Source organism: Syngnathus leptorhynchus, chromosome 13 (assembly GCF_054491065.1).
Source record: "Syngnathus leptorhynchus isolate UIUO chromosome 13, UIUO_Slep, whole genome shotgun sequence".
Lineage (NCBI taxonomy): Eukaryota > Metazoa > Chordata > Actinopteri > Syngnathiformes > Syngnathidae > Syngnathus > Syngnathus leptorhynchus.
The window spans coordinates 7,765,873-7,792,060 of record NC_141207.1 but is presented as its reverse complement, the minus strand read 5'-3'; the positions used below and the strand labels follow the sequence as shown (position 1 = coordinate 7,792,060).

The 26,188-nt window shown below is 42.3% G+C and overlaps 1 protein-coding gene and 1 long non-coding RNA gene across 4 annotated transcripts in view; one reads left to right on the top strand and one right to left on the bottom strand.

The window, feature by feature from the left end:
* The first annotated feature begins 979 nt into the window (after positions 1–979).
* The window catches only part of LOC147047310 (uncharacterized), a 36,466-nt gene continuing 11,257 nt past the window's right edge, over positions 980–26,188 (top strand). The window contains exons 1-5 of one of the 3 annotated variants that reach the window (XR_015068026.1): positions 980–1,198; positions 2,719–2,876; positions 18,166–18,522; positions 18,592–18,679; positions 22,863–23,248. This is a non-coding gene — a long non-coding RNA (uncharacterized LOC147047310). Of the gene's footprint in view, positions 1,199–2,718; positions 2,877–18,165; positions 18,523–18,591; positions 18,883–22,862; positions 23,249–26,188 lie in introns of those variants that run through there. The other 2 variants (XR_015068025.1, XR_015068024.1) reach the window with 2 other exon arrangements.
* kita (KIT proto-oncogene, receptor tyrosine kinase a) lies at positions 6,111–21,679 on the bottom strand. The gene is made up of 21 exons (XM_085928848.1): positions 21,347–21,679; positions 18,182–18,436; positions 17,222–17,506; positions 17,017–17,156; positions 16,530–16,701; positions 16,262–16,451; positions 15,796–15,911; positions 15,613–15,727; positions 13,905–14,089; positions 12,240–12,346; positions 12,051–12,177; positions 10,867–10,971; positions 10,497–10,607; positions 10,276–10,417; positions 9,998–10,101; positions 9,802–9,932; positions 9,347–9,469; positions 9,132–9,243; positions 8,966–9,065; positions 8,419–8,524; positions 6,111–8,348 (listed from the first exon to the last, which is right to left on the bottom strand). Exons 1-21 carry the CDS (start codon positions 21,402–21,404, stop codon positions 8,136–8,138), a joined length of 2,997 nt encoding a protein of 998 aa, XP_085784974.1. The 5' UTR covers positions 21,405–21,679; the 3' UTR covers positions 6,111–8,135.

The following is a 26,188-nucleotide window of genomic DNA, read 5'->3' as shown; positions in this document are numbered from 1 at the left end:
CATGTTACGTGACGAGCTGGAAGCTGGGCCGAGCTCTCATTTTGGGAAGTCGTTATTGGCAGAATTATGTAGCAAAGTGGAATTTGATAGGAAAATCTACCTTGGGCAGATCCACAAAAAAAAAACATCCCAGTCAACCAAACACTCCGTTTTTTTTATTTGTTTGATATTTTTCCTTTATGGACCATTTCCAAGTGTCTGTTGTTCAGTGAAAAACCTTTCCTAGAGTTTTGTTTTCTGAGAAAACTTGAGTTTTGCCTGTTTTTTTTTTATTCTGCAGGTGTACCTAATGTGATGGCCTGTGGGTTTGTACTCAAAGCAAGCATCCATGTGTCTTCATAGAACTAAATAACGCTTGTAAGAGTAGCAGAGGCGCTGATCACAGAGGAGCGGTCTCGCCTTACAAGTTTGCACAGGTGACACCAGACACGGGCCATCACCGTCGTCTGTCATCAGGATGCCTCACGTCTGTATCTCCCTTCAACTGAGTGATGGACTGGCTTTCTTCTCACCACAAACATCATGACAGATGACTGATGGAGTTGCTCTGACTCAAAGATGATGTTAGCCTGTCACTGGGATGGAGACATGTGCTTGATGGATGGAGGCGAGCGGCGATATGCCTCATTGACCTGAAGCTCTGCTTATATTTAAAGGCCAAGGAAAATATATACAGTTTGTTTTTGATCTCTGGACTACAAATGTATTTTTATGTTCAGGCCTTGATGGGAATTGAATGTGCAAATAAAGAAAAACAAGAAAACGTTTTGACTCTTTTTTTATTATAGCACGTTATTACATTAGTTATCAATGTTGCAATCCATATTATTGCACCGTTATTATTGTATTACACAGTGAATGATGACTATACAGATAACACGAGCGGATGCTGTGTCTAATTTAATGGCCGTGTAGTGTAATTAGTCCAATATGAGTTGCCGTAGCGTGACGTCATCATAAAGCGCAGCCAATCTGACCACCCAACTTGTTCCGATTATCTACAGTCACCCACGATTGAGTTTCTTCATTTTTGCGTTTATAATTTGTGGCCGAGTTTGGCCTCCTTAAAATCCTTTTCAACACTTTCTTTTTGAGCTTTCTTTTTGTCAAAAACTTGCCAAATTTAGTCACACACAAATGCGCGGGTGAAATGACTCCTCCCACTTTGACATCAAAGTCAAAATGGCCGTCAAATGAGGTAGGTAAAATTGTTTTGCTGAGAATACATTTAATATTTTTTGGTTTAACTTCTTTCGGGCCTCTTGTCTGAATGTGGGATTAGGAAATCTTTCATGGTATCTGCTTCCAGTTTGCTAAATAATTACATTTTTGTCCAACGATAGAAGTACATTGATTCTGGTGTGTTAAATGTACAGGTAGCAAATTAACAGCAATATCGCTGCATTTAAGGAGTTAAACTGAGCGATTTAACGTTTGTATGTTTTAATATTGCTTAGTTATAGATTAATAATATTTTGAATTGTTACTTAAACAAATTTAACCGTTAATAAGATTTAATAATAGATATAATTTTTTAAAAAGTACATAACATGTATACAGTTTAATCAGTTCAATTGCATTCCATTTTTGTTTTTCCGAGTCGGTCCCTCCCGGCCAATATCGGCTAACCAAGGGAGGAGAGCGATGGGATGAGTAAAAATAATAACAGCATAATTGCATTATGGTGTGTAGCTCAAGGCCGGGTCCCCCTGGTGTGTATCACTGAAGCAAACTAGACCTTCCTCACACATCCGTGACTCATTGCTCCATGGTGACTTGTTCATTTGGACCATATGTGAAGAAGAGGTCGAGGGACTGCAGAGGAGTCGCAGAGGAGTGCGAGTCACAACAGGACAACGCAGTTATTGAGGCCAAAGTGCTAAAGAATTTTGTAATCATTTTTTTATTTTAATCAAGTCTAAATGTGCTGCTGCGTCTGGTTTGTGCGACTTAGCCACCAGGGGCAGTACAATGCATACTTTTTAATGTACGAAGATTTAATGATGCAAAAAGGTGCATCACATTAAAAATGTCAGAATTGTCAGAGGATAAAGAATATATGCATGGGAGTATTGTCTATCTGTCTGCAAATGGCTTTTGCCTGATTTGACTTGTTCCATACTACCTAAATAGTACCAGGCCGTGGTTTCCATTTAAAAGAAATTTATTAATATCTTACTTCTTCATCACATGTAATATCTTGGAGTTGAGTATTTTGTTCCAGATTGATAGTTAGCGGTGTAATCTTGCTTCTACCGTAACATCTGACTTTTGCTCTGTTATGATACTGTTTTGCTTGCTTGCTCACACAAATTAGCGCATGAGACAGTGACCAAGCAATTATTTCCTCACTGCAAACTTCCTGTAAGTCAATTTAATGCCTTGCGGTGTATGCTAATGAGCGATCATTTTTATAAACTGCGGTCTATGGCTTCAGGCGCAGGGGGACTTCCTGTAACTTCCAGACGTTCGTGTCTCCTCTGCGGCGCGCTTCATTTTAATATGATGAGCTTTTCATTGTTTTTTTCCTGGTTTTACAGAGCCATTGCCAATTTGTGAGGCCCCACAGTTCTTATCAATGGCGTCTATCAATACACATGATATCAGAATTGTGTGTGCGTTCGGCTGATGGTCATGCGGACGAGGAAACAGAAAGTCTTGGTTGTGCTATCAATTCCAAGTGATTTATGTTGAAAAAAAATGTGTTTATTCCCACAGAACTTGAAAACCGCGTCACGTGAGATTTGACCACGTAACAACAGAAGAAGAAATCGCAACGTTGGTCGCTTGAGCTCATTTCCACTGGACAAGAAGCTATCACTTGTCCTGCACCGACTGTCCTGTCCATTCATCAAATATTGAGGCTGAGCGTGAAGGTATCCAGTTTGTTTTTTTTTAATCTCCGGTTTCTTTGTATGCCGCACACCACAATAGAGCTCAACGAGCTCCACTTGCATGTGCTTGTTCTTTCCATCCGTGCAATCCAAGCTACTTTACATAAGCTTGGGTCGGAAAAAATTCCTCCCCAAAAAAACAGTGATTGCGCTTTCGGATGACGCGTTTCCAATCGTGAGATTTACAAAAAAAACGTCTTCATATTTACCTGATATGAGTCCAGTCAACGATTACTATCATAACTGCAGATGCTTTCCTGACAGTAAACGCGCCTTCCAATCTTTCGTTCACCCATTAAGCTTGTTGCGTGCGGTTCGTAGCACAGTCATCACGCCAGCCATCTGTTAAGAGCCCGTTCTCATCCCTAAACAGAAGGTCCCCCTCGGTGTACCCCAGGTAGCCCCCCTCGCCCCCCCCCATCCTCTTAACTACCACCTCCAGAGGCCTTCCAAGCCACGGAGGGGTCACAATTTCCTGAGCAGCTTGAGCAGAAAATAATGAGAAGTGACCCACTAAGAAAGCCATACGCGGCCTCCATATTGCCGTGCAAATCCGTTTGAATTTTACATAAACATTTGTCGACTATAAGATGATGCAGGTCAAGTCCGTGCGCAACAATAGCGAGCATTCATCGACTCGCAAAAGTCTTGTGGCCAACAGAATGTGACCCACACTTGTGATGGAGTACAAGCATCACATGGTACACATAAACTAACCCAGATAAACGCACCCTCAAGATAAAGCGTCGTTTCTCCAACTTTTCCCCTAATAACGATCCTTTCCCAGCGCCAACTAAACATAGCTAGCATGTTGTTTGGTTAGCTAGCTGCCCGGTCAGCGCCGTGTTGTTTTGCGCAGGGAACTTTGGTCTTTCTTCTTTCTCTTTAACTGTTTCCTTCTGTCTTAGAAGAAAGACGTTAAACTGCTCGGAAGGAGAGTGACACGCCGGGCAAATTTATAACCGCAAGTTGAGGAGAACAGTTGAGCGGCCGCACCGCACACAGACATAGCGGCAGAACACACACAGGTTAACGTCCTCTCACGTGACTCCAGAGGAGAAGTTGAGGAGAATGGAGAGGGAGTAAACAACTTGTTGCGTAACGGGGCTAGATGCTAACGTTAGCATGATGTTAGTAGTCGGAGTACATTTGACGTGCACGACTTTGCAAACAAAATGGCGCTTAGAAATCAAAATGTACATTTGTCGAAATCGATTTTGAGGGTAATTTAAAGAAAAACAATGCAACCAACCCCAAATATACTTAGCAACAAGTTTTGAACTTGCTAACCTTTACAGAGCAGGACTTAGAGACAAACCTTTCATTTGGAGTCTTGAATGTCTTATTATGAATAAATCGCGGTATAAATGTCAGTATTAATGAAGGTTTGGTCACTTTCCTTGAACCGGAGCATTTTTATATTCTTACATGAAATTTTTTCTCTGTAATCTTCCTTTAGGAACGCTAAAAGTCAATATGATCAGTTATTGAGCCACAAATGTGATTTAATGAATGATCAGATTTGGTTTTACGAGCAGAGTGATGTCTTGGATGGGAGGTTTTGAACAGACATGTTTTATGGGCTATTTTATTAAACCGCACGGCGCCGTTAAAGTAATTATTGAATGACTAACGCTTCCTCCAAAAAGAATAAAATCAAAAATCAGACGCTCAATGGCGGGATTTCCTTCTCGATCTCTTATCAGCTCTTTTGTGAAAACAATGGACGCTGCCCACGTGAGCTTGTCCGTCGTCGTGCTCGTGACGTTCTCGTCAGCGCCAGATGTCTGCCTTCATGGCCCTGAGCCAACCAGTGCGGGACAGGAAGCAGTCCAACACTTGTTTGGACTGTTGCGCTTCTTTTGTTTTAATTTTATCTGGACTTTCTGATAAGATCATGTCATACCCATCATTCGAACATCAAAGATCATGTCGACATTCTAACCTCAGACATCGCTACATCGGGCTATCTTTAGCGCAGATTTGCACGCTAAAACCATAAATACTGTCATCCCGTTTATCATATATTATATGAAGTACTTGCAGCATTTTTACGAGTTGTTTTCTATTTGGACTCAAAACAAATCAATTCAATTGTAAATGTCAATTTATCAGTATTAATGTTATGTCCGTGTCAAAAATTGTGTACACTTTAGCGATACATGAGGGCATATCCATACTAAAACAATTCTGCTGGGAATTTCCAAACGTTTGATTAAAGGAGACATATCATACAGTTTTCCATCCACAATTTAAAACTGTTCCGACATAGCCTAGTTACATGTCTGTAAAAAGCAAAAGCGATTCTTCAAAAATTAATATTCAGTCTTCTTTAGTGAATCTTTTTTTTTTTCTTTCACAAAAAGCGTCTTGTTTACTTGAGACTTTTGGAGACTGTTGTCTAGGGATTTGATTCCAAAATGTTTTATTTTTCGACAAATGACTCACAGTGCATTCGATTTCTAGGAACTGTTTATTAGCTTGACTGACACTGAAGCTTTTTGATTCCTCTCAGAGGAAGATAAAGAATCAGTTCTCTGAGCGCCTAAAGCGCCTTCATTCTCAGCCGCGATTGGGCTCGAGTCATAGCAAAAATCACGGAAGACGAATCTCTTTGGGTGGCAATTTTGCTTGTTGTTTAATTTCACAGTGCAGCAATCTTTTTCCCACTAGCCATTCAAAATCAGTGTACAGGCGCGCCACGATTAAATTATTATTATTTTTTGCTTGAGTGAACTGGCTTCTGACGAGAACATGACTTGAGACAACTTGTGCAAGTGCGCTACTGCTTTTGGCATTTGGAGATAGCGCTAGGCTCCACTTAACACCAAAGAGCTTTCTTCGCCGACAAACGATGCACTCGGTTGTGTAATTTCAGTCTTGCTGGGTGGCCAGGCACTCCTTTTTTCCTCAACGTTTTATTTTCAAGCAATTATAAAGTATTATTTTTCATAATATTATCTTTTTTTAAGTCAGTACATTATTCTCATTGGGATCTAAAACCTCCCGAGAGGCCGTTAAGCTCCATTTCACAACAAAGAGATTAACTGAATTACTTGTGACATGTCCTGTATGGGACTAGCACCTATTGGCACGCACTCAAGCGCGACTAAACAAATGCATCCGGCCACACACACACACACACGCACACAAACACACTGGATTAATGGGAAAGATTCCTGTGCAAGACAGAAAGTATCTCCAAGCGTTGCTATTTCAATATAGACTTTTTTATTTATTTACATTGACACATGTAACACGTCCATTATACACAGCAACAGTAAATAAAGCCTCAGATTTAATAAATACCAATGATGGATGGATAAAAGTCCAGTGAGATATATTTATATGTGTGTGTGTGTGTGTGTGTGTGTGTGTGTGTGTGTGTTATCCAATTATGTCTTCTACTTCGTCAAATGAGAAATGTATTGGACAAAGGAGCTGGATGAGTCTCCGTTACCGGGGCGACAAAGTATACAGTACACGCACAGAAAAACCAGCATCTAAACATTTCCTATATGTTATGTGTACCGCATATTTATTAGGATGGTCCCATTCTGATATGACTTAACAATATATGCAAATTGAAAAGTATATTTACACAATGTGGAGCAAAGAGAGCAATGATGTAATATATAAGTGCCGGGCTTGTCACGTTGTAAAAAAACAAAACAAAACACTGCGCTGTGTAGCCTGTTGCTTTAGTCGTTTTTTAGCATTTGGATGAAAAAAAAGCTTCCACCTGAAACAGATTTTTGTATTGTTTGAGCTTAGAATCAGTTATTCAATTAAGTGTATTATCGTCATTGTTGCACGACTTGGCTACAACCAGCAGAGGCACTGTTCTTTCATACGCCTCGTGTGCATTTCAATTGATTACTAAGCCATTTATTTTTAACAATATTGTCGAGATGAAGATATAATGTGTTGTTATAGTTTGTAGCGCATTTGCAATTCGAAACATTTTGAGGGGTACGCTAGTTTGTAGCAATTTGTGGCTTCGTCGTTTTGGTTCACTGTGTTGCCGAAGCAAAACGTCAATGTCACGTAAACGCAGGGACAAGGATGGCTAATAGTGCCGCATCTAATAATGAAATAATTTCACTAATAATAGTTAGCAGTTTGGATAAGGAATGGATAATTATTATTATTATTATTATTATTATAAAATTATTTTTTTGTAATCATTCACAGAAGCAGGCACACAATCACAAACATATGTTCGTAGACACCAAGAGAACACTTTTCCCAGCAGGAACGTCGGAACTGCATCATTGTGGAGGGAACATCTGGACTCAAAAGGGAGAATGGGGGAAAAGGAACGTGTGGCAGGGGAGCAATGACGGGTTCCAGTCCATTGAATGGATGGCAAGTCCCAAACAGCCAGCTATTTTGTTTTCCGGGTGATCACCCAAAAAAATGTAAAAACAAAATCTCGGAAATGGCAGTACCAGCATGTAAACAGTGAGGCGGAAACAAAAACTTTTTTTTTTTTTTTTTTAAACACTCAGTTGCTAAAGCTAGCCCCGCTAAAGCTTTGTGGTCGTTCCCAGCATCTGGCAAAGAAGCGCAACTATCAGCAAAACAAGCTAGCGTAGCATAGCATAGCGTACCGTGCGTGACCTTTAGTCTGTGGCAGTGAAATAAGGGGAAATCTCAACGCAGATCAGGTTGTCTTAATAATAGCTTATAAAAATCAGTGTGCCAGCCGCTCCATTTGAAAAGTTGGACCCTGAATAAACATCACCTTCATTTGAAACACGTAATACTGACAGTAAAAAAAAACAAGCCAAGTAAAGCTGCACTACGGGATGTGTGGAATGATGTGAAGTGCAATTTTTTTTTCTTTCCAGACAAAATATGACATAAGGGTAAGAAAAAGATGGTAAAAAGGAAAAACTTCAGAGAGCTGATCATTATGACAAATGCGTAATGTTGTTTTTTTTTTTTTCTTTTTTAAAGTGTCCTCCCTTGAAAGTCACAGACAGTCACGTTCATGACAAAATGTTCTACTTCCTTTGTTTTGTCCGCAGCACCTCAAAGGGTGATGTCGGCAGTGTTGGGGCTACAAGTAGTATGTTGGGGCGCCCAGTGTATATATTTATTTATATTTTTCCACATGGGGCAGTCTTTTAAAGGATGGGGTGAAAGGGGTGGCAGTGTTTATGTTTCTGTTGTAGTAGCAGAACATGAGAGGCACTTCTTTTATAGAGGCAGGAGGGCCGAGGGGTGGGGCGGCGCTCACACCCGCTGAACTCCGAAGCCTGTGCCTTCCAGAAAAACCTCGTGTCGGGCCAGTAAGGGCTGCGTCGGAGCGCTGCTGCCGTTTGAACTGAGCTGGAACGTCGTGTTCGGAATGCTCGGCTCCTCCTCGTCGTTCTCCTCCATGGTTGCGATGGTGGAATTGGCTGCTCTAGGCGGCACTGTAATCCTGGAGCTGAAGTTCAGATAGATCTAAAAAAAAGCAAGAGCTTGTAATTGATGTAGAATATCAGTGAATTGTGTCTGAGGTGTCAACACTTACGTGCTTGGTAGCATCTGATAGTTGCTGCTCAATTCTTTCCACCACTTTCCTGAAGGAGGGCCTCTGGAATGGGTTGGCGTCCCAGCAGGACCGCATGATGTGATACCTGGCGTTGTAAAAGAATTGTTTCAATCAGGAAATAACTTGGTAGTGTCTGTTAGAGCAGAGGAAATATTTTGCTGTCCTTTGGTTTATTTGATTTAGTTGTGCGATGCGGGCTTTGCGGAGTTTGTGTTTGATTATCGTTCCTTCGTCTGAGAAATGAGGCACTCGTTCAATTTCAGCACAAAATACAATTCACAATTGTAAAGTGCAGATCAACAATCAATCGGTGTTTCCGGTATATGTTTTATAGTCAATACAGAGCGCCGATAAATGTCTTTTTTTTTCTACAGTAGAACAAATTAATAGCTGTCTGCCAGTGAAACAGGATGAGAGTGGGCCGTCATAAAAATCTCACTTTTTTTTTTTTTTTTTTGACGCATTCACCACCATTAACACATTTAATAAAATAAAATAAAATAAAAACACATCCTTCCAGTCTTACATTTCACAAGGCGCAAACTCGGGAGAGTCCAGCCTGTATCCTTCTTTAATCAGTTTGTAGAACTTGGCGTCCACGGGCATTCCGGGATAAGGACTGTTTCCTACGTGAAGGATTTCGCCAGTCAGAAAAATGACAACATAGTCAAACCAGTGGGAGATGCGCATACCTAGCGAGAAAATTTCCCATAGGAGAATGCCGTACGACCACACGTCACTCTCAAACGTGTACACGCACTCGAAGATGCTCTCCGGTGACATCCATTTGACCGGCAGTCGAGCCTGAATCGACATCGATAAATATAAGTTCTGATGCGATGATCATATGACAACAAAAATCTAATTTGAATATAAAAGGGTATTACGTGATATGAACCAGACTCACATTTCCTTTGACGACATAGTTGGAGTCGGTGGTGATGTCTCGGGCCAAGCCGAAATCACAAATCTTTGCCACTCGTCCTTGAGTCAGCAGGATGTTTCTGGCCGCCAAGTCTCTGTGGATGCACTTGAAGGGGAGGGGGAGGGGGGGGGGAGCGCTAATGAGGCATGTTGTGTGTACGACATCAGCCAAGTGTTGCATATTTTTTCCGTTTTTTTTACCAGCTGACACTTGACTCCGACGGTAATTAAATTTTCAACAGCGTGCCGCGACATGCTTTCTGGATACGCTTACTAGCGACGGAAACACGAGCCGCGCTTTGTGTCGAGGGCAGAGATCAGATAAATCACAAACGCCGCAATGACATTACGAAAGGTGTCGTCGCTCAAATTGGCTGATGGGTCCGATCAAACATTCCCGAATCAACATTTAGCGGTTTGATGAATGGGAATACTCACATTCTTAGAAGCCAAAAATTCCATCCCCTTGGCCACCTGGTAGGAGAAGCTTAGAAGATCTTCGGTGTCCAGGGACAGGCCGTCGTCATCGAACATTTCCCCCTCGGCGTCTCCTTCGCCTTGGAAACCGCCTGAAAAAGGGAGCAGGAGATGTTAACTCAAATCCTTTTCATAACTCCAAGAATGTCCGACTCGCCTTTGCGGAAGGAGCTTCTCTTCTCCACGGCGGTTGAGGATGAGGACGAAGGCGGCTTGCCAGCGGCAGAAGGCTTCATGGTCATGTAGCCGTTCAAGCTGTCACTGCGAGGAAAGGAAAAGGAGCATTCTTGAGAAGAAGCCTCCCTCCTACGCACGTTCTGGATAGTAAACAACACTTTGACGCTCTCCAGGACTTCACGCTTTTGCAGTTCGGATTTTATTATGACTGCGACTGATAATCAGATTGGCTGAAAACGCATCTTGGTGAAAACTGACCCGGCAGAGATCCTTTCCGACGTCACGTTGCGGTAGTAGCAGTCTTCGTCCGTCTTGGAGAAGAAGAAACATTCCCTCTTCCTTCGTAAAAAGTTGAGCAGGTCACCGAAGCAGCAGTACTCTGTAATCACCAGTGTGGGGCCTTCCGCAGCAGACACATATTTTTAAGATGCCGGTTGGAGGGCGAGATTGATTTGAAACGGAAGAGAAGGCGCCTCTACCTCCCACGGTGCAGGCTCCGAGCAGGTTAACGATGTTCATGTGGTTTCCCAGGTAGCTGAGAACCTTCAGCTCGGACATCAGGGCCTCCTTTTCGGTGGCGTGAGCACTTGCTGTGGGAGAAAAGCCCAGATGAAATATTATGTTCATTGACAAATGCTTACTTTGCGCTTAACCTTTATTTAGCGCCAAAACAATTTCAAGTTATTCAGTCTTGGACCCACTGCTACTTTTTTTTCCCCGACTTCTTTTTGATTTATTAGCTCCTGATAATCCAGTTCTTTGGGTTTTTTTTTTGACTGGAATACATGTCTAACATCTGATTCATTGCCCCGCAGCAGACTTATCCCATCTTACTGAGCTTCAACGTACATTTAAGCATCTTGACCGCGACTGTGGTAACCGAGTCGGCCTCGGAGATTCCGTACGCCGTAGCTTCCACCACTTTTCCAAAAGCGCCGGAGCCCAGCGTCTTCCCTGTGGAAACAGATAGAAATCCAGAAAGCTGTTTTATTGCCTCTGCCCATCCTGTTTTCCCTTCCCTTCCACTGGCCCTCCGCCAGCATTACTGGGACAACACCAGTTGAGCCCCCGGGCTGTGTGCTCAAGCACCAGGACGTGCAGGATCCTGTTGGAGGAGGTTGGCGAAAAAACAACAGCCTGGGTATGTCAACAATATGATGTTAGCAGTGAGGGAGGGAAGCTTTTGGTCACGATTGAGCTTCGGCCACAGTCAATTGGGCTCGACTCCAGTTTTCCCATGACCCAGAAGGAATATAAATGGATACAAGTGGTTTAGTGTCTCAACAGATCAATGTGTGTGTTTTCTATTTAATACATAGTAGCTCCTCTCATATTCTCTCAACTGTGTGGAAAAAAAAAATGAATAGGCTTTCCAGTTTCTGTTCTTGTGTGGGTGTGACTGTCAGAGTGGTTTTTCCCACAACATGACCGCGCCAAGTAAAGTGACTTGATCGGGAACGAAGAAACAATTGGGTCGAGCGATGTCGTAAACATGAGGTTTAAACTGTCAGACTGTGAAAACAAATCATGAAGATGTTTCTGCTCTCTGTTAAGTTTGTTTCCGCCTTTAGCTGTGTTTAAAAAAAAAAACTCAGACGCAGTATTTGTAACACTATTTTCGCATGCTGGTGAATTTTTTTTTAAATTAGGCTGAAAAAAAAAATCCAATAAATTCACTTCTCAATCTAGTGCGCCAAAAAATAATCAGCATGAAGGTGGCCATGACAGCAGACATTCAAAAGCTAGCTAGCTAGCTAACTATGTTACAATTGTCCATATAGAAACGTATATATCTAAATCCACTTTACAGGGTCTGTAACCATTTTGGAAATCTCAAACCCGTGCTATCATTTCGACTCCACAGCCAACGATATCGAACATGATCTGAAATTATCTTCATGTGTAGCCTGCTTTGGTGCTTTGAAGGCCCGGGTTCATCCGACGTAACACGTTCACGCTATGAGCAGAACCACGCGCCGCATATTCGTGTGACACATTTTTACGCCAATGTGCGAGAAGTGCCGGCGGCTCACCGAAGCGCAAGCTGTTTCTGGGAAACTCCCACTGGTGATCGTACGGAAGCTGGGTGGGGTCAATATAGACGTAGTTGTTCCCGTGGATTCCTTCGATCACCTTCCACTGCACTTGGTATTTTGGTTTCTGGAACGGGAACACAAGTGTGTGAAAAATGTTCCCTTGTTTGAGAAATACCTGGAACATACCTGCATGTACTTGTACAAGAGCGTGATGAGGACCAAGCATAGGACGGAGGCTGCCGATAGCAAACCGATAAGCAGCGGGGTGAACAGCCTGTGAGGAACGCTTCTGTCTGTGGGAACAAAATAAAAGCAAACATTTTAACTCGTTATAGAAGTGATATCATTTTCAAAAAGTCATACCAAAATCTCCTATATTTCCAAATTTGACTCTTACTCCAACAACCTCACAATCAGGGTCAACATTCAACTGAGTGAATATGATTGTGTGAGTCCAAACCAAATGTCCTAAAAATGTCCTTGTGTCCCCTTATACAATATTTGTCAAGACAAAAAAAAAAAGTGTCCCAAGTCCAAATATTGACAAAAGTCATGGCTTTACCCTTTTAGTGTGCATCTTCCATAAACCGTTTGGTAAACAGCAGTCAAGCCAGACATGATCGTCTGCGATAAGATGTGCGGATGGGAATTAGCTGGAGTCTATTGTTTACCTTGACTCCAAATCCACACGGTGTCATAACAGCTTCCCCATCTGCCACGATGCCCCCCCCCCCCACACACACACACCGCCCCCAAAGGCGCAACTGGAGGGGGGCAAACATGTATGCTCGGGGGGTATTTAGCGAGGCCCCTTGGAGGTGTCAATGAAGCGCACTTTGGAAACCAGTGACGGGTATATCGGCAGATTTGTTCTCGCGGACTCAGCGTTCTTAGAAGTGGGGAGAAAGCTCCTTATCTCTATAAAGAGCTTATTACACACCAGTGGACAGAGGAGTAAATAATAAGGCCAGGCCAGGCACGGAAGGGGGACTGAACATATAGGACCGACTCGCCACAGCTGTAAAAATACAAAAGCGCTCTTTGTTGTGCGGGGGGAAAACAACGTGGAAGTGATTCTTGCGCTTTCTAAAGAAAGCTAACGCAGGTGTAAAGATCAGTGCAAATCCGTTCCTGATGTGTCCGCCGCCGGTGTGATCCAAATATCACTTAAAATTGGTTTGTGACTTGCCAAGTCACGGCCGTAGAAAATTAGTGACATCGCAATGTGGTAAAATTTTAAACGCTTTGCTCCAAGTCACCGTTGGGGAAATAGTCAGCTCAAAAGATTTACTCGCTTGTTTGATTTCCAACTTTCAAGTCATTAGAAAGTCAATGTTACATGTGTTCCATTTAAAAGTCGTCTTGTTTGAGGATTTCAGACTGTCGAACAAAACAAACAAAACTAATGCTAACCACCCTACAATGACTCCCAACGGTTGTAAACACTGTACCGAAAAGTACTCTCTAATTTAAGTAAATTAAACGTATCACTCCTAAAGGGAGGTATGTCTTAATTGGTTCGGATTTTCCCATTCACACCCAGATTGCGCCATATATCAGATGATTCAGAGATCTGAATGAAGACATCAGAGCGAAACAACAAGGCAAGGCTGATCCTTTACAAAGACTCACCGTAGCTGTAAAAACAAGACGGCACTCTTGCCTGATTAAAAAAAAAGTTTGTAGACAGCCTAAGGAAATCTAAAAAAAAAAATACAAGCCGCAGGGGAAGATAGTGGATGCGCCCATCGATGTTGGCTTGTTCCCATGAAATCTTCAGAAGCGGTTTTGCGTATGAAAATATGTATATATGTACATCGGTGTTCTTGTTGGGTTTCCGTGGCGGCTCACCGCTGATGGAGAAGAGCGTGTAGGCTTGCTCGCCTTCCACGGTGGCCACGCACTCCAGCGTACTGAAACGTCCCCGGCTGACGTTCACCCGGCTCTCCACTTCTGTTTTACCAAACATGGGGCTGAACAGTGTGATGGTGATGATGTCCGTCTCTTCTTGGGTGGCATTCACCTGCTGGGAGCATCTGGGGACGAGGGTAGGGGCAAAGATGAAGACAATCAGGATGGATACACGTTGATAGGAATCAGGCGGGATTAGCAAATTGGTTCGAAGTCATCCAGATGTTGTGTCAGCATTCAGCCTTGAGACCATATTGTACCGTTGGAACATGATAAATCATTTTAGTCAGGCAAATGTTGACAGCCAGGGGTTCTTATCGGGACAATTTGTGTGGTTATAAAACACAGCTGTGTTGCTTATTGTGATAATCCGTTCCTACCTCTGTTTATGATTATTTTGATGATAAAATTGTGCTACCACTTAGGTTTTAATAATGTAGCGCTGATGCTAATCGAGCTAATGCAAACTGGATTTTGCTTTTCTAGATATGTAAACATGCAAAAAGCGCATTGTTAGAAAGTCATAATAAGGGTTATTATTTTAGTGAGACACATATGTTGACTGCCAGGGCTTCTAACGTCTTATCAGGATGATTTGTATAAGACAGCCGTGCTGCTAACTGAGCTAATGCTATGCTAGCTATGTTTTATAGTATGTGCTGTATGACTGTTTTGATGTAATTACGCCAATGTAGCTCTACCGCTTATGTGCGTCATCATCTTGCTAATGCTAATTTAGCTAATGCAACACTGCTTCTGTGACACTAAGCACTACGTTTTTTGATAAAAAGCATTCCCATTTCCTCATGTTAACATTTTCATTTTTTGTTTGTGGAGACATTCCTTCCATAATAATGTCTTCCAGGGCTTTGACAGATTAGGACGTGTGTAAAATGAACACCAGACTCAATTTTTGACACCAGCGCACCACAGGGTTTATTTTGGGTCATAAGCAAGCTCCGGTCATGTTTCTCTTGTTGCACTGACTTGCCAAGTGATTTGGAAAGCCTTTCCAAAAGGCAGCCGGCTCACCCCGCCCTTTGGCATTATTGTCTTGTATTATTTGTAGAGTGGTTTACTTTAGCATAGCTTTGAGATTCACAAAATGGCTGTTTAATGTAAGGTAGTAAAACCCTAAAACTAACTGGGAAAAAATAAAAATCATAGCTGTCCAAAAAAAATCATGTACATTGTATTTGTGTTTAACATAAAAAGAGCACCCTAACCTGAACTCAAAATGAATTATCTTTAAAAGTACTCTGAAGGATCTATAACTAATTTCCTGATGTGCAAATTAATAATTATAATATTTGACTACATATCAGGATAATTATTTTTTGTAATTCAGAAAAGTCAACAAAATTAAATAGTCCAAACCGACACGCCCATATTAATGAGTATAATTACAAAAATGGATTACATAATTGTAACTTCAAAGGTCGCCAGCTGTTGTTGACACAAATGTCTTGGCGGAAATTGAAAGGTAATTTTTTTGGGTAATTCAGAAAAGTCAACAAAAATAAGTAGTCCAAACAGACATACCCATATTAATGAGTGTTATTACAAAAATGGGTTTCATAATTGTAACTTCAAAGGTCGCCAGCCGTTGTTGACACAAGTGTCTTGTCGGAAATTGTTTGTCGCTCACCTGATATAGGGCTGCTCGCAGTAGTACCATGCAATCTTGGGGGCCGGAAATCCCTCGGCCACGCAGCGCACCTGCCCGTCCACCGGGCCCTCGTGCGACACGATCTCGGGTTTAGCTAATAAGTAATGAGGCATGAATAAAAACGTGCCATAACACAGTTACAGTTTTAAGAAAACCACTCACTGGTCACGAAGATGGTAAAGGTCTCGTTCAGCGAGGTGTCGCGGTTGGCGACTTTAAACATGTAAACACCGCCTTCGGAAGTCTTCAGTCGTACTAGCCTCAGCTCGCTGCTGTACCTGAACACCAGGGGGCAACATTTTGCTCACTCAATAACCATAAAGGATCAATTCCAAAAATCATAAACTGATCATTTTGTTCTGGCCATATTAAAAAGAACACCCAGGGAAACATGTACAGCATTACGATATTATGTCATATTTCCCTCGGTGCTCTTGAGTCAATATTTTCCGTTTTCTTTGCACGCATTTGAATGGCGACAGCTTTTTTGGGTTCAAACAACCCGAGGCGTTTGTTACACTTTTGTATTTGTCAAAGCGTTGCGAGGCCCGCGGCCAACTCTATGCTAAATTCCACCCTCTGTGGTTGTGGGGAAGGAAGTATGTTTGGGGAGGGGCGTTCGTCGTACCTGTAGTCACGCGTACTCTGCGTGGTGATGACGTGGTCGCTGTTGTTCTTCAACTCGTGGCCCATGAAGCTCCAGGAAAAAAGGCCAGGCCTGGGGTAAGCCTCCATCTCCACCAGCAGAGATAAACTATCTCCCGAGCGCACGTGGATGGTCCTGTTGCTCGTCGACGTTACGTTGATGAAACCTAGGTCTGGGTGGGGGGGAGACGATAAAAAAGAAAGGATGAGGTTTTGCTTCTCAGTGGAACTGTTGCCGGTATTTTGCTCACCGTAGACGTCGAGCCACACGGAGCGCACGCTGACCCCCTTCTCGTTCTCGGCCTCGCAGCTGTAGCGTCCGGTGTCTCGGCGCGCGGTGGCGGCCACACGCAGGGTGGCGCTGCGCATGTGGTCGAAGTGCTCCGCCCGGATACGCGACGCAGTGTCAACCTTTGCTGGTTGCTGTGGATACCAGACGGCACCCTGTCAACGCCCAGAGATCTCTACAGATTAACCCCGTCTGCACGGCTATCCTCGACAACCACACTGACACGCACACACATGCAAACACACACAATCCAGATCTTGAAGCTTTGCCCCTCATGCCGAAGGGTGTCCAAACCCCGGTTCCTTCGAGCGCCGTATACGGGAAAAATCAAAAACATACACGTGCTGTTTTGAAATTCCTAGTTTGGACACCCCCATGCCTTCGACACTCATTCATAAGTCAGTGTTTGCAATCACGCAGAGCGGTAGAAGAATGCAAAGGTGTCTCACCGAGCTGGGCGGGGCAAACCACTTGAGCTTGATGTCACTGTTGACGTTGGTGGTGTTGCAAGTGAGGGCCAGAGACTCGTTCAGGGTCAGGATGACCCGCTCGGGGGCTTGCATCCCGATGACGGGGGGCGCCACGGGGACTAAAGAAACGGAGGATGAATGTGAATGGAAAGTAGAACTGTGATTTTTGGTATGACCAGTTTACCTGGCTTGACGGTCAGGTGATAGTTGTGCGAGCGTACGCGTCGCCCCCGCAGCACGCCGGTGCACACGTAGCAGCCCTCGTAGGTCTTTTGGGCGTTTCGGACCACCATGCCTTGCTCCAGGCTGGCGGAGAATCGCAGGCCGGGTTCCAGAGCCGCCCCGGAGCACGTCTCCAGGTGCAGGTCGGACAGGCTGGGATCCGTTGCCAGGCAGGGGATGGATGCGGCGTCGCCCACGCGGGTGAGGATGTTGAACACCATCGATTTTCTGAACGGGTTGTCGGGATCTGCCAAAACAAAACAAAAGCGGAGGGTGAAAGGGGCAGATGAGTGAGCAGATGTTTTTTTTTTTTTTTTCCATCTGTCTTTTAAATCGACAACAACTGTATGCTTTTGATAGACGATGATTCATCAGCTTCCAATGGAGCTACTTGAGAAGAAATTGACCTGCCTGGACACGTCTGATATTTGTTGTAAAAATTTGCATCTACTCTGCGGCCTTGTCAAAGAGCAAATTATGTTCCCGGTGGCACTTTGTATTGGCCTCGCTCATGAAAATAGTGCTCTTGTGTTTACTGCCTGCGAGGAAAGGAGTGTTTCGACGGAACTATTAGCAGCACATGATATCATCCTGTAGCGATGGCTGCGGGCCAAGGCAACGTGCAGGTCAAAACAGTCATGCCTGCTCCCTACCTGCGTCAAGGTCACCATGCAAACGCTGTCACGGGCAAGCACGCCCACGCTTACACTTTTACTCCGGTTAACTGGTCATTTTATGGCAAGAATAATTCTTAGAATATCATCAAATGCCTCTTTTATTCCAAACATTTTAAGTTGGGATGCGATTTATTTATTTTAAACAATTTATTTATTTATTTGAAATACATTTTTAATTGATTTGAAATACATTTTTTTTGTTATTTTCTAATTTATTGTCATTCTCCAGTGAGGCATGCATCTACCGTTGATGAAGACGTAGATGGACGTCTGCTCGCCGCTGCTCCTCTCCAGGCAGACGTAGCGGCCCATGTGGGCAGGCAGGGCGCGGGCCACATGCAACGCCGACGCGCCCTTTGTCCGCCGCTCCCCCCGCACCTTGGGCCGCTCCTCCCGCTGCCATTGCATCTCCTTCTCACCCTGGCAGCGCAGCTCAAATGGCGCGTTAAGCGGGACCACCAAGTGGGGTCCCGCCGGGGTGATGCTGGGCTTGGTGTGGCCTGTCGGGCAGAAATAGGACATCTACATTTGAAGCAAATGATTCTGCGCATCCAACAACAGTGCAGCTCTGCTTCTACCATTAAAGGTGCCTCTGAAGAACTTCAAATATTTGTTGTAGATTTGTTTCCTGATATTTTTCCTCTCTTTCTGGTAGAAAATATTGTTCGAAGGATATGATTTTAAAGCCACTAAAGCTTCAGCAGAAGAAAATCACCCACCACCACTGCCGTTCTTCTCTTGAGGTAGGCTGTCCGTTTCATGATGAGCGGCGTTGCGTTTGTGCAAAAACGGGCTTGAAAATATTTTGATGCATTTGGACATGGTCTTAAAAAACAGAATGCCCCATTTTGGAATTTCCCCATGTGGGGCACAAAAATAAATATCTTATCACCATTGGGCTCATTTACATAACATTGCTCCCAAGCCAAGTTGCTCCACTCATGACTTAGGCTGGGCAATAAAATCTGCTATTTTTATGCTTTTGTTCAAACTTTCTGGAAACACAATCATGCCCAAACCAAAAATCTCAATTTTACAACACCCGCAGTGCTAATGGATGCTCCGCTTAGCATTAGCAGTCTTGGCATCCGATTAGCATCTCATACACTTAACCCCTAAACTTTCAATTAAATAGATCAGACAACAAAACAGTCAATAAAATAAATTGTTTTTCCCCTGCTACACAACACTGACTTTCAATGCTAAACTCTTTTCACATTTGAAAACATAATGAATTCTTTTAATAGGCGACTCCAATGACTTATTATTATTGAAATAATGATTGCATCGTAAACACACCTAAACATAATGACAGCTCATCGGAGGTGGTGAAAGTTCTTTCCGTAGGTACTTGTGGAAAAACCAATAAACATTTACTAACTTATAATTATCTATCAAGACTGACTTTGCCACTGTCTTTTCAAAACATAAAAATGTAACAAGGGTATTTTGACAAAACAAAAGGTAAGTACAGATTGCATTTTTGAAAAGTATGGAGTAAAGATAAAATGGTGTCTGGAATTCTTAGTTACTTCCCATCCACAATCTTATTCCCGTGCGTCCTGCAGGCTGCAAGCCTCAATCTCCAATAAAACCATAAATCAAAGATTGAATTGATAACGCACCATGTAGGGGCAACACCGAGACAATATTTTATAAACAGACCACAGGTTCCACACAAAGCCTCCAATTTTTTTATTTTTTGTGTGTGGATTTGCTATTGAACTGGTTGAGAAAAAAATGTCAAGTGTCCTGGAATAATATTGTTTAATTGTATCTGGATCAAGAATTTATATTACCCAAGATGAATTTAAGCTATCGAGAAACGGGTTAGCAGGTTATCAGTACAGCTGTAGTTCAAAATAATACAAAATTGAATACCACTTAAAAAAAAATTTTTTTTTAAAGCTACTTTCTTTTATACTCGTTTTTGGCGCAGATTTGGGCAGGTTGAACAAAAGGGGCCCTAGGATGGACCCTTGAGGGACTCCACATGTAATGGCCGAATAGAAAATAGTGCCAACAACATTTTGACTTATTAACTCTGACACTGTTGCCTTTTTAAATTCTTCCGTGCATTGTCTTTAGAGAGGCAGGGTACACCCCGAAATGATCCTCAGCCAATCACAGGCCACATGTAAACAAACCAACCATTCACACCACTAAGTTCTCCTGTCATTGTGATAGGACATTTTCACATCGATTCATCTCTAGCCCGCTCTCAGTCTGGTCTCCAAGGTAACCGCTTGTACCTTTTCCCAGACCTGATAAGCAAACAAGCACGTTCCCAAGTTGTAAAAGTGTCACCGGCTGCAAAAAGCGGAACCTTTCTGTCGTGAATTAGGCTTCCCGTCGCCGCTGCCTCTGCTTCACCCCTGCGTGCGTAGACGGGCTTAAGGCCAACTTGACGGCGGTGCCTCGTTGCGTCACATGACGGGTAAGCCCGAGCATGCAGGTCGGCCAGCAGATTCTCTCTCTACTGCTGTGGCATGGCTCTGAATTTACAACAATGTAAAAAAAAAAAAATGTAGCAAGTCTGCCAAAGGTGCATTGCTTGTCTGAAGCGGATTTTCACACCTATGCATAGCCAGATTTGTGAAATTTATTTCCCACTCGTACTGGAATTGCATCATTTTGACACAAACTAATCATAAACAACTTGACTCCAGTTCCAGCGTCCTTGAAAATCAATAAGACAAGGGCTGTCACACTTGATGAGTCTCTCAAATGAATGAATAAATAAATAAACAAATAAAAACAATACATGTGTGCAAGAATGTAAATACCTCCATGAATTAATTCCGCCACATTTATTGGTTCTTGTTGTTAAACTTGTGCCGACTACATCAGATCCCTTTGGGAATAAACGATTCTCTGGATCTGAATCTTAATAAAAGGCGTTTAATTTGAATCAAAAGATTTTGTCATGAAACTCTGCTTGCAATTTTTACACTGATTTCTTTTTTGGGTGGACTTGCTTAATAATTCCCAAAAATAGTGAAGACAGTGCCCTCCAGTATAACAGCTGCTCGTTTGCATGAAATCAAGAGTGATCGCTTTATATTGTTATTATTTTTATTTATTTATTGGGGGGGGGCGCTGATGGACTTTGCTCCCTTTCCATTCGATTTTTTTTTATTTTCTTCACGACGCCCTTGTTTGCCTCGTTTAAATAATGCACGGGACCGTGTTGGGTGTCCACGGGTGTCTACTTGCCCTGCGTGTCAGTTACTGCCTTGACAAAAAAAAAAACACCGCACATCGTAAAAAAAGAATAATAATAGCAGTAGTAATAAAAAACAACAACAACAACAGCAACGTGCGTATTTACGCGCACGGTGCGTAAAGTCTCATTCCAAACCAACTTGTTGCGCTTGATAAATCCCGTTTAAAAGCTGAGCAAAACCTACCTGGGTGGAAGGTGAATTGCAGCACGACACACAGCAGCGGTATCAAGCGGTAATCCATAGTTAGACTTCCATGGATGGAGCTGCGCGCGAGAGCCAGTGGAAGGTCTTGAGGAGAGGTGGGAGCCTCCACTACTCCGCAATACTCCACTCTCGTGGAAAAAAAAGAAGAAAGTGATGATGAGGAAAAAGAAGAGCTGCTTTTAGAAGTCTTCCAAAGCGCAGTTTGGAGTCAGTGGACATCGCCGGGCCAGCGTGCGCTCCACTGCGAGCAGGTGTGCGTGACTGGCTGAGACTGCCGTGGACATGTTCTTGTATTTTTGTGCGCGCGTGCGCCTGCGGGTTTGTGTGTGTGCAGCCGCCACGCTGAGCCCAACTGCTTATAAGGGAGGGAGGGAGGAAGAGAGTGAGAGAGACAGAGAGCATCAAAGCCAATTAATTATGTGACAGCATATTATGATTGACCATACTTATTTGATCAATAGACTACGTTTCTTATTTCAGTAGAAATTTGTTTTTCCCAAATAAAAGCCGAAACAAAAAAACTTTAGGAGTTATAACCTCAAATTTGCACAATTCCTTTTTTTTGGAGGGCAGGGAAGTTGCATTTCAAAATAAAATCCCCAAATATGGAAATTGCATTGAAACACAAAAAATGTTTCATTGCTGACCAGCAGTAGTTTGAATTGGAATGGACTTGAAGAAAAACTTGACCTGTTTGGAAGAGCGGATTGGAAAAGGGAACTGAAACCCTGGAGAAAAAAAATAATCAACTGGAAAAAAGAAAACCAACTGAAGTGTCAGACCTCTGACGTGAGATTGAAATTTCACATGAAAAAATCTAGAACTGGAATCCCAATTGAAAAACTTCAATTGTGAATTTCACACCTCCCCGCTCAGCAGAGTTTTGTAGCCATACAATTTTTTGCAACTTTGCATGTTTAGGGATTATTTTTTTTCAAACTTTTTAACCATCTGTTGCTGTTTTTGTGGATCAAAAGCAATGGGATTCTTATTTTAGCGCCCTCTGGTGGAATTCTTCTGCATTTAGTGACTGATTTTACATTTGCCATTTTGTGGCATCCAAACTAATTACGAATCATTTTTAGGGAGTCGTCAATTTGTAAAGTTTTGCTGTTTGCTGCAGGGCTCAATCCACAAATATTTTTGGGGGAGAAACATTGATTTTCGTGCACAAATTTGTTTGCAGTGTGATTAACAAGTGTGTATAAATGAATTTAAAAGTAATTTTCGTGTGTGGGAATTATATTTTGAGGCTTAAGCAGTAAGGAATTTTGTTTTTGTTTTGAAATATGCTTTTGCTTTATCAACAATTTTCACTTACCATATCCATAAAGTTTCTAGTTTTCATTGTACTTCGTTGTACTTGTACTTGTTATTCCACACAGTGTGGACTTTCTGAACCCCGGCGCAAGTGAACTACAAATTTACAACGATGCTTTGTGTTTTGTTCCCTCCTGAAATCACATGTTGCACCATTTGAACACTGGCACACAAGCTGACACGCCCGGAGGCTGCCGCTTCAATTGTTGACAGAAATACGGACGGGATAGTTAGGGAGGGGCTGGCTCTTGTGGATGTTAAAGAAGAAAAAAAACAGACATGATGACGCTTCTTTGCATGTCCTGTGACATCAGTTGGACCAACGACGTCCAAAGAATGGCTCATCACATATCCTAGTAACAAAAGATAACTTTTTTTCTTCATCACATTTTGTGTCGGTTGCACTTTAAGTGGCATTACAGAACATTTTATATGAAAAATGTACAGTATTAATGATTAGATATTATATAATAATGTGGGGGCCAGCGAGTTGGCCATTTGAGGTGCCTTGATTTTCTTTTTTTTTTTTCTTTTTTTGTGTTGCCCTTAACCACAAAAGAATCTCTAAGGACTTAATAAATAAATAACATGCCTAAATATTTAAAAAAAAAAAAAAGAAAAGTTAATGCCTTGTAGCTGTAACTGCACTGCTGCATTGTATTTTATTTTTGTAAACATTTATTTTTAGTTATCTGGAAGTCTAAAAAAGGTGTCTCCAAATAAAATATCTTATAACTATAAAAATTCATGACCCATAAAATAAGCCATTGTTTAATTTCTTTAACAAGTTCCACCGATTGCGCTCGTGTTGCATTTTACAAGACTCGTGATTTATGGCAAAGTTTTTATAAGAAGCCACTCTGTTATACGTTGACTAACCTGAGGCCACATGTGATCGCCGTGCGCCAGAGTGACCTGCGCCGAGCAGGTCAAGACGTTTTTGTAGCGCTCGCTTTTTGGCGTCGTCTTCACAATGCTAAAATTACCTCGCTTGTCCGTTGAGAACTCTTAACGGCTCGGGTGGCTCGCCCCGCTGAAACCGTACCTCTAATTCAACTTCCTCAACACATTAACTCTTGGAAATGACACATCAGTTATCAGACATTGATTTTTTTTTTTTTTCTTTAATTCACATTAACACTTCCGTTAGATCCCGTCTAGGTTGGCAGGTATGGTGGATCATGTGCTGGTTCAAAATTTAAATCCACTAAAAAGATTACAAACAGCAACAAAAAGGCGTTGTCTGTATTTTGCGTCAGACTTTCGTAACATCATCCCCAGTGACTACTTGTGATGGACTATGTGACAGAATTTTGGTTTCAAGTTAAAAAAAAAAATCAAGCGGTATGTTCATAATTGGACATAATGGCTTCCATCATTCCAACTGTCGTTTTTAAAATGATGTTTCACAACGGGAATAATGAAAATGAAATGTTGGATCCAGATTCAAACTGCCGCCATCGTTAAAGATTTTATTCACCCGGGAAGATCAAATCTCCAACATCCGTCTGCTTGTTTTGCGAATTTGACGCGCGCCGTGCCGGACGAATCGGCGTGACATTTTATTGGCTACACCACATGATGACATTTATGTTTTTTGCGGTAAATAATCTGCTCAGTCACGTCTCGGTGGCTTTAAATCTGATTGAGAACAGAAAATACCTTAAGTCAATAAGATTTAACATTACACGAACTTTGGTTGTTCCATCACACACAAGAAATCCATTCTTTGCGGAGGGTGGGAACTATTGAGAGCAATCGTACACACGCAGTTTAGTTGGCCTTGTTGTTGAAGAGGGCCCCTTTCTCGCGGCATGGCAAAGTCATACATATCTACTTTGTCGGTTTTGTTTTCCCTCCAAGATCTTATCTATCACATGCCCACAGCAACTGTGCTGGCGTTAACACGTCATTCTCCTCTGCCATCGCGCAGCTGTGAGAAGTACGATGCGTGTGGTCCGACTCGGCGGCCAACACTTTTTTTTGTTTTGCGGCTGGAGTGTTTTAAGCACCCTCCGAAGATATAGGTGGCGCTGTAGGGCCAAATAAGTAACCGTAGAAGACTTCCTGCGGCTTCATAACGACTCCAATTGAGGAGTCAAAATTTGAAAAGCACACCTAGCGATCCACCGTTCTGGCTTAAACTGCAACGATCCCAAAAAAAGTGAACCAATCGATCACGCCAAAGAGCCAAAATTTGAATTCCCAATACTGAAATTTGAAAAGCAGCTGGCCATGTTGGAACAATTTATTCCAGATCCAAAAAAGTGAGACATCCAGAAAAACACTCAGACATGGCCTTTCTCTTTGGACCTGTTGACTCATCTTTGACTCGCTCTAACATAATCACATTTCATTTATTTCTTTTCTCTTATCTCTGTTTTTTGTCTTTGGTCTGCTTTTTAGTGGTGTGTCTGATTTTTGGTCCAGATAGCGAAATCGCCTCCAACGCACAATATGAAGCTTAGCAAATATCCAACAAGGACCAAAAAACACAAAGCAGGGTGAAAAAAACAAGCCGACCAAAATGAGTAAAGGAAATACCAAAATGATAAGCACAATAATCATTCAATTGCATTTGGTTAGTCAGCACTTATTAGGTTCTGTCATAGGTCTAAAAAAAAAAACCTTGCCATTGTGATTTGGTTGTTGTTTGTGGTTACAGTGGTTTGCGCATGGGATGTTTGGACATCACACGTAAATCCAAGTGGTTTTTTTTTGGTGGTCCAAGAAGGCGCTACTGTGTTTTCCTGGTTGTTGAATAGAGGGAAAAAAAATCACAATTCATGTGACCGTGTTGTTGCCTGGGAGTGAGAACATTTTTTTTTTGGGATTGTGTCTCACCAATGAGATGCATCCATCACAAAATGTTTCCTTCTCTTAATTTTATTCTTGAATTCATTGAGGGGATATTTGATGTGCTGCTGTTTTGGTTAGCAACCAAGACAATCGGTTTCGACCACGAGTTGGCGCTTGTTAATCGTCTAAAAAGACGGAACCTCTTGAACGTCTGCATTCTGATGTTTTCTTTTCTTTTTTAACTCATGTCTGTCGAGTACAATTAGGCGCCTCTTTCTGTAACTTTTTTTCTTTGCGTGTGTGACTTCTCTCCAGGCAGGTGAGAGACAAATCGTGAGGATTATCATAAAACTTTCCCTCCAGGTCTTTTTCTGCATATCCAAATATTGTCCTAGTCAACGAACCGCACCGTGCTAACTAAAAAGTTGCTTCAACTATTTAGAGTTTCATCATCTCACTTAAGAGAAATGATGAGCAAGTTCAACTCACCTTTTTTGTATATAAAAATACTTTAGATTCCCCCCCCCCCAGTCTTCATATTCATCTCAGTACTATTATAATCCTTGTTCAATAAATCATAGTTTGGATATATAGCGTAAGTGCTCACACCCGCTTCCAGACAAGCGAGTGATCCTTGACATTTTGCCTGAAGACTCCTGGCTATTTTCCCCATCTGTTCCATCTTACCGCTTTAAATCTTAT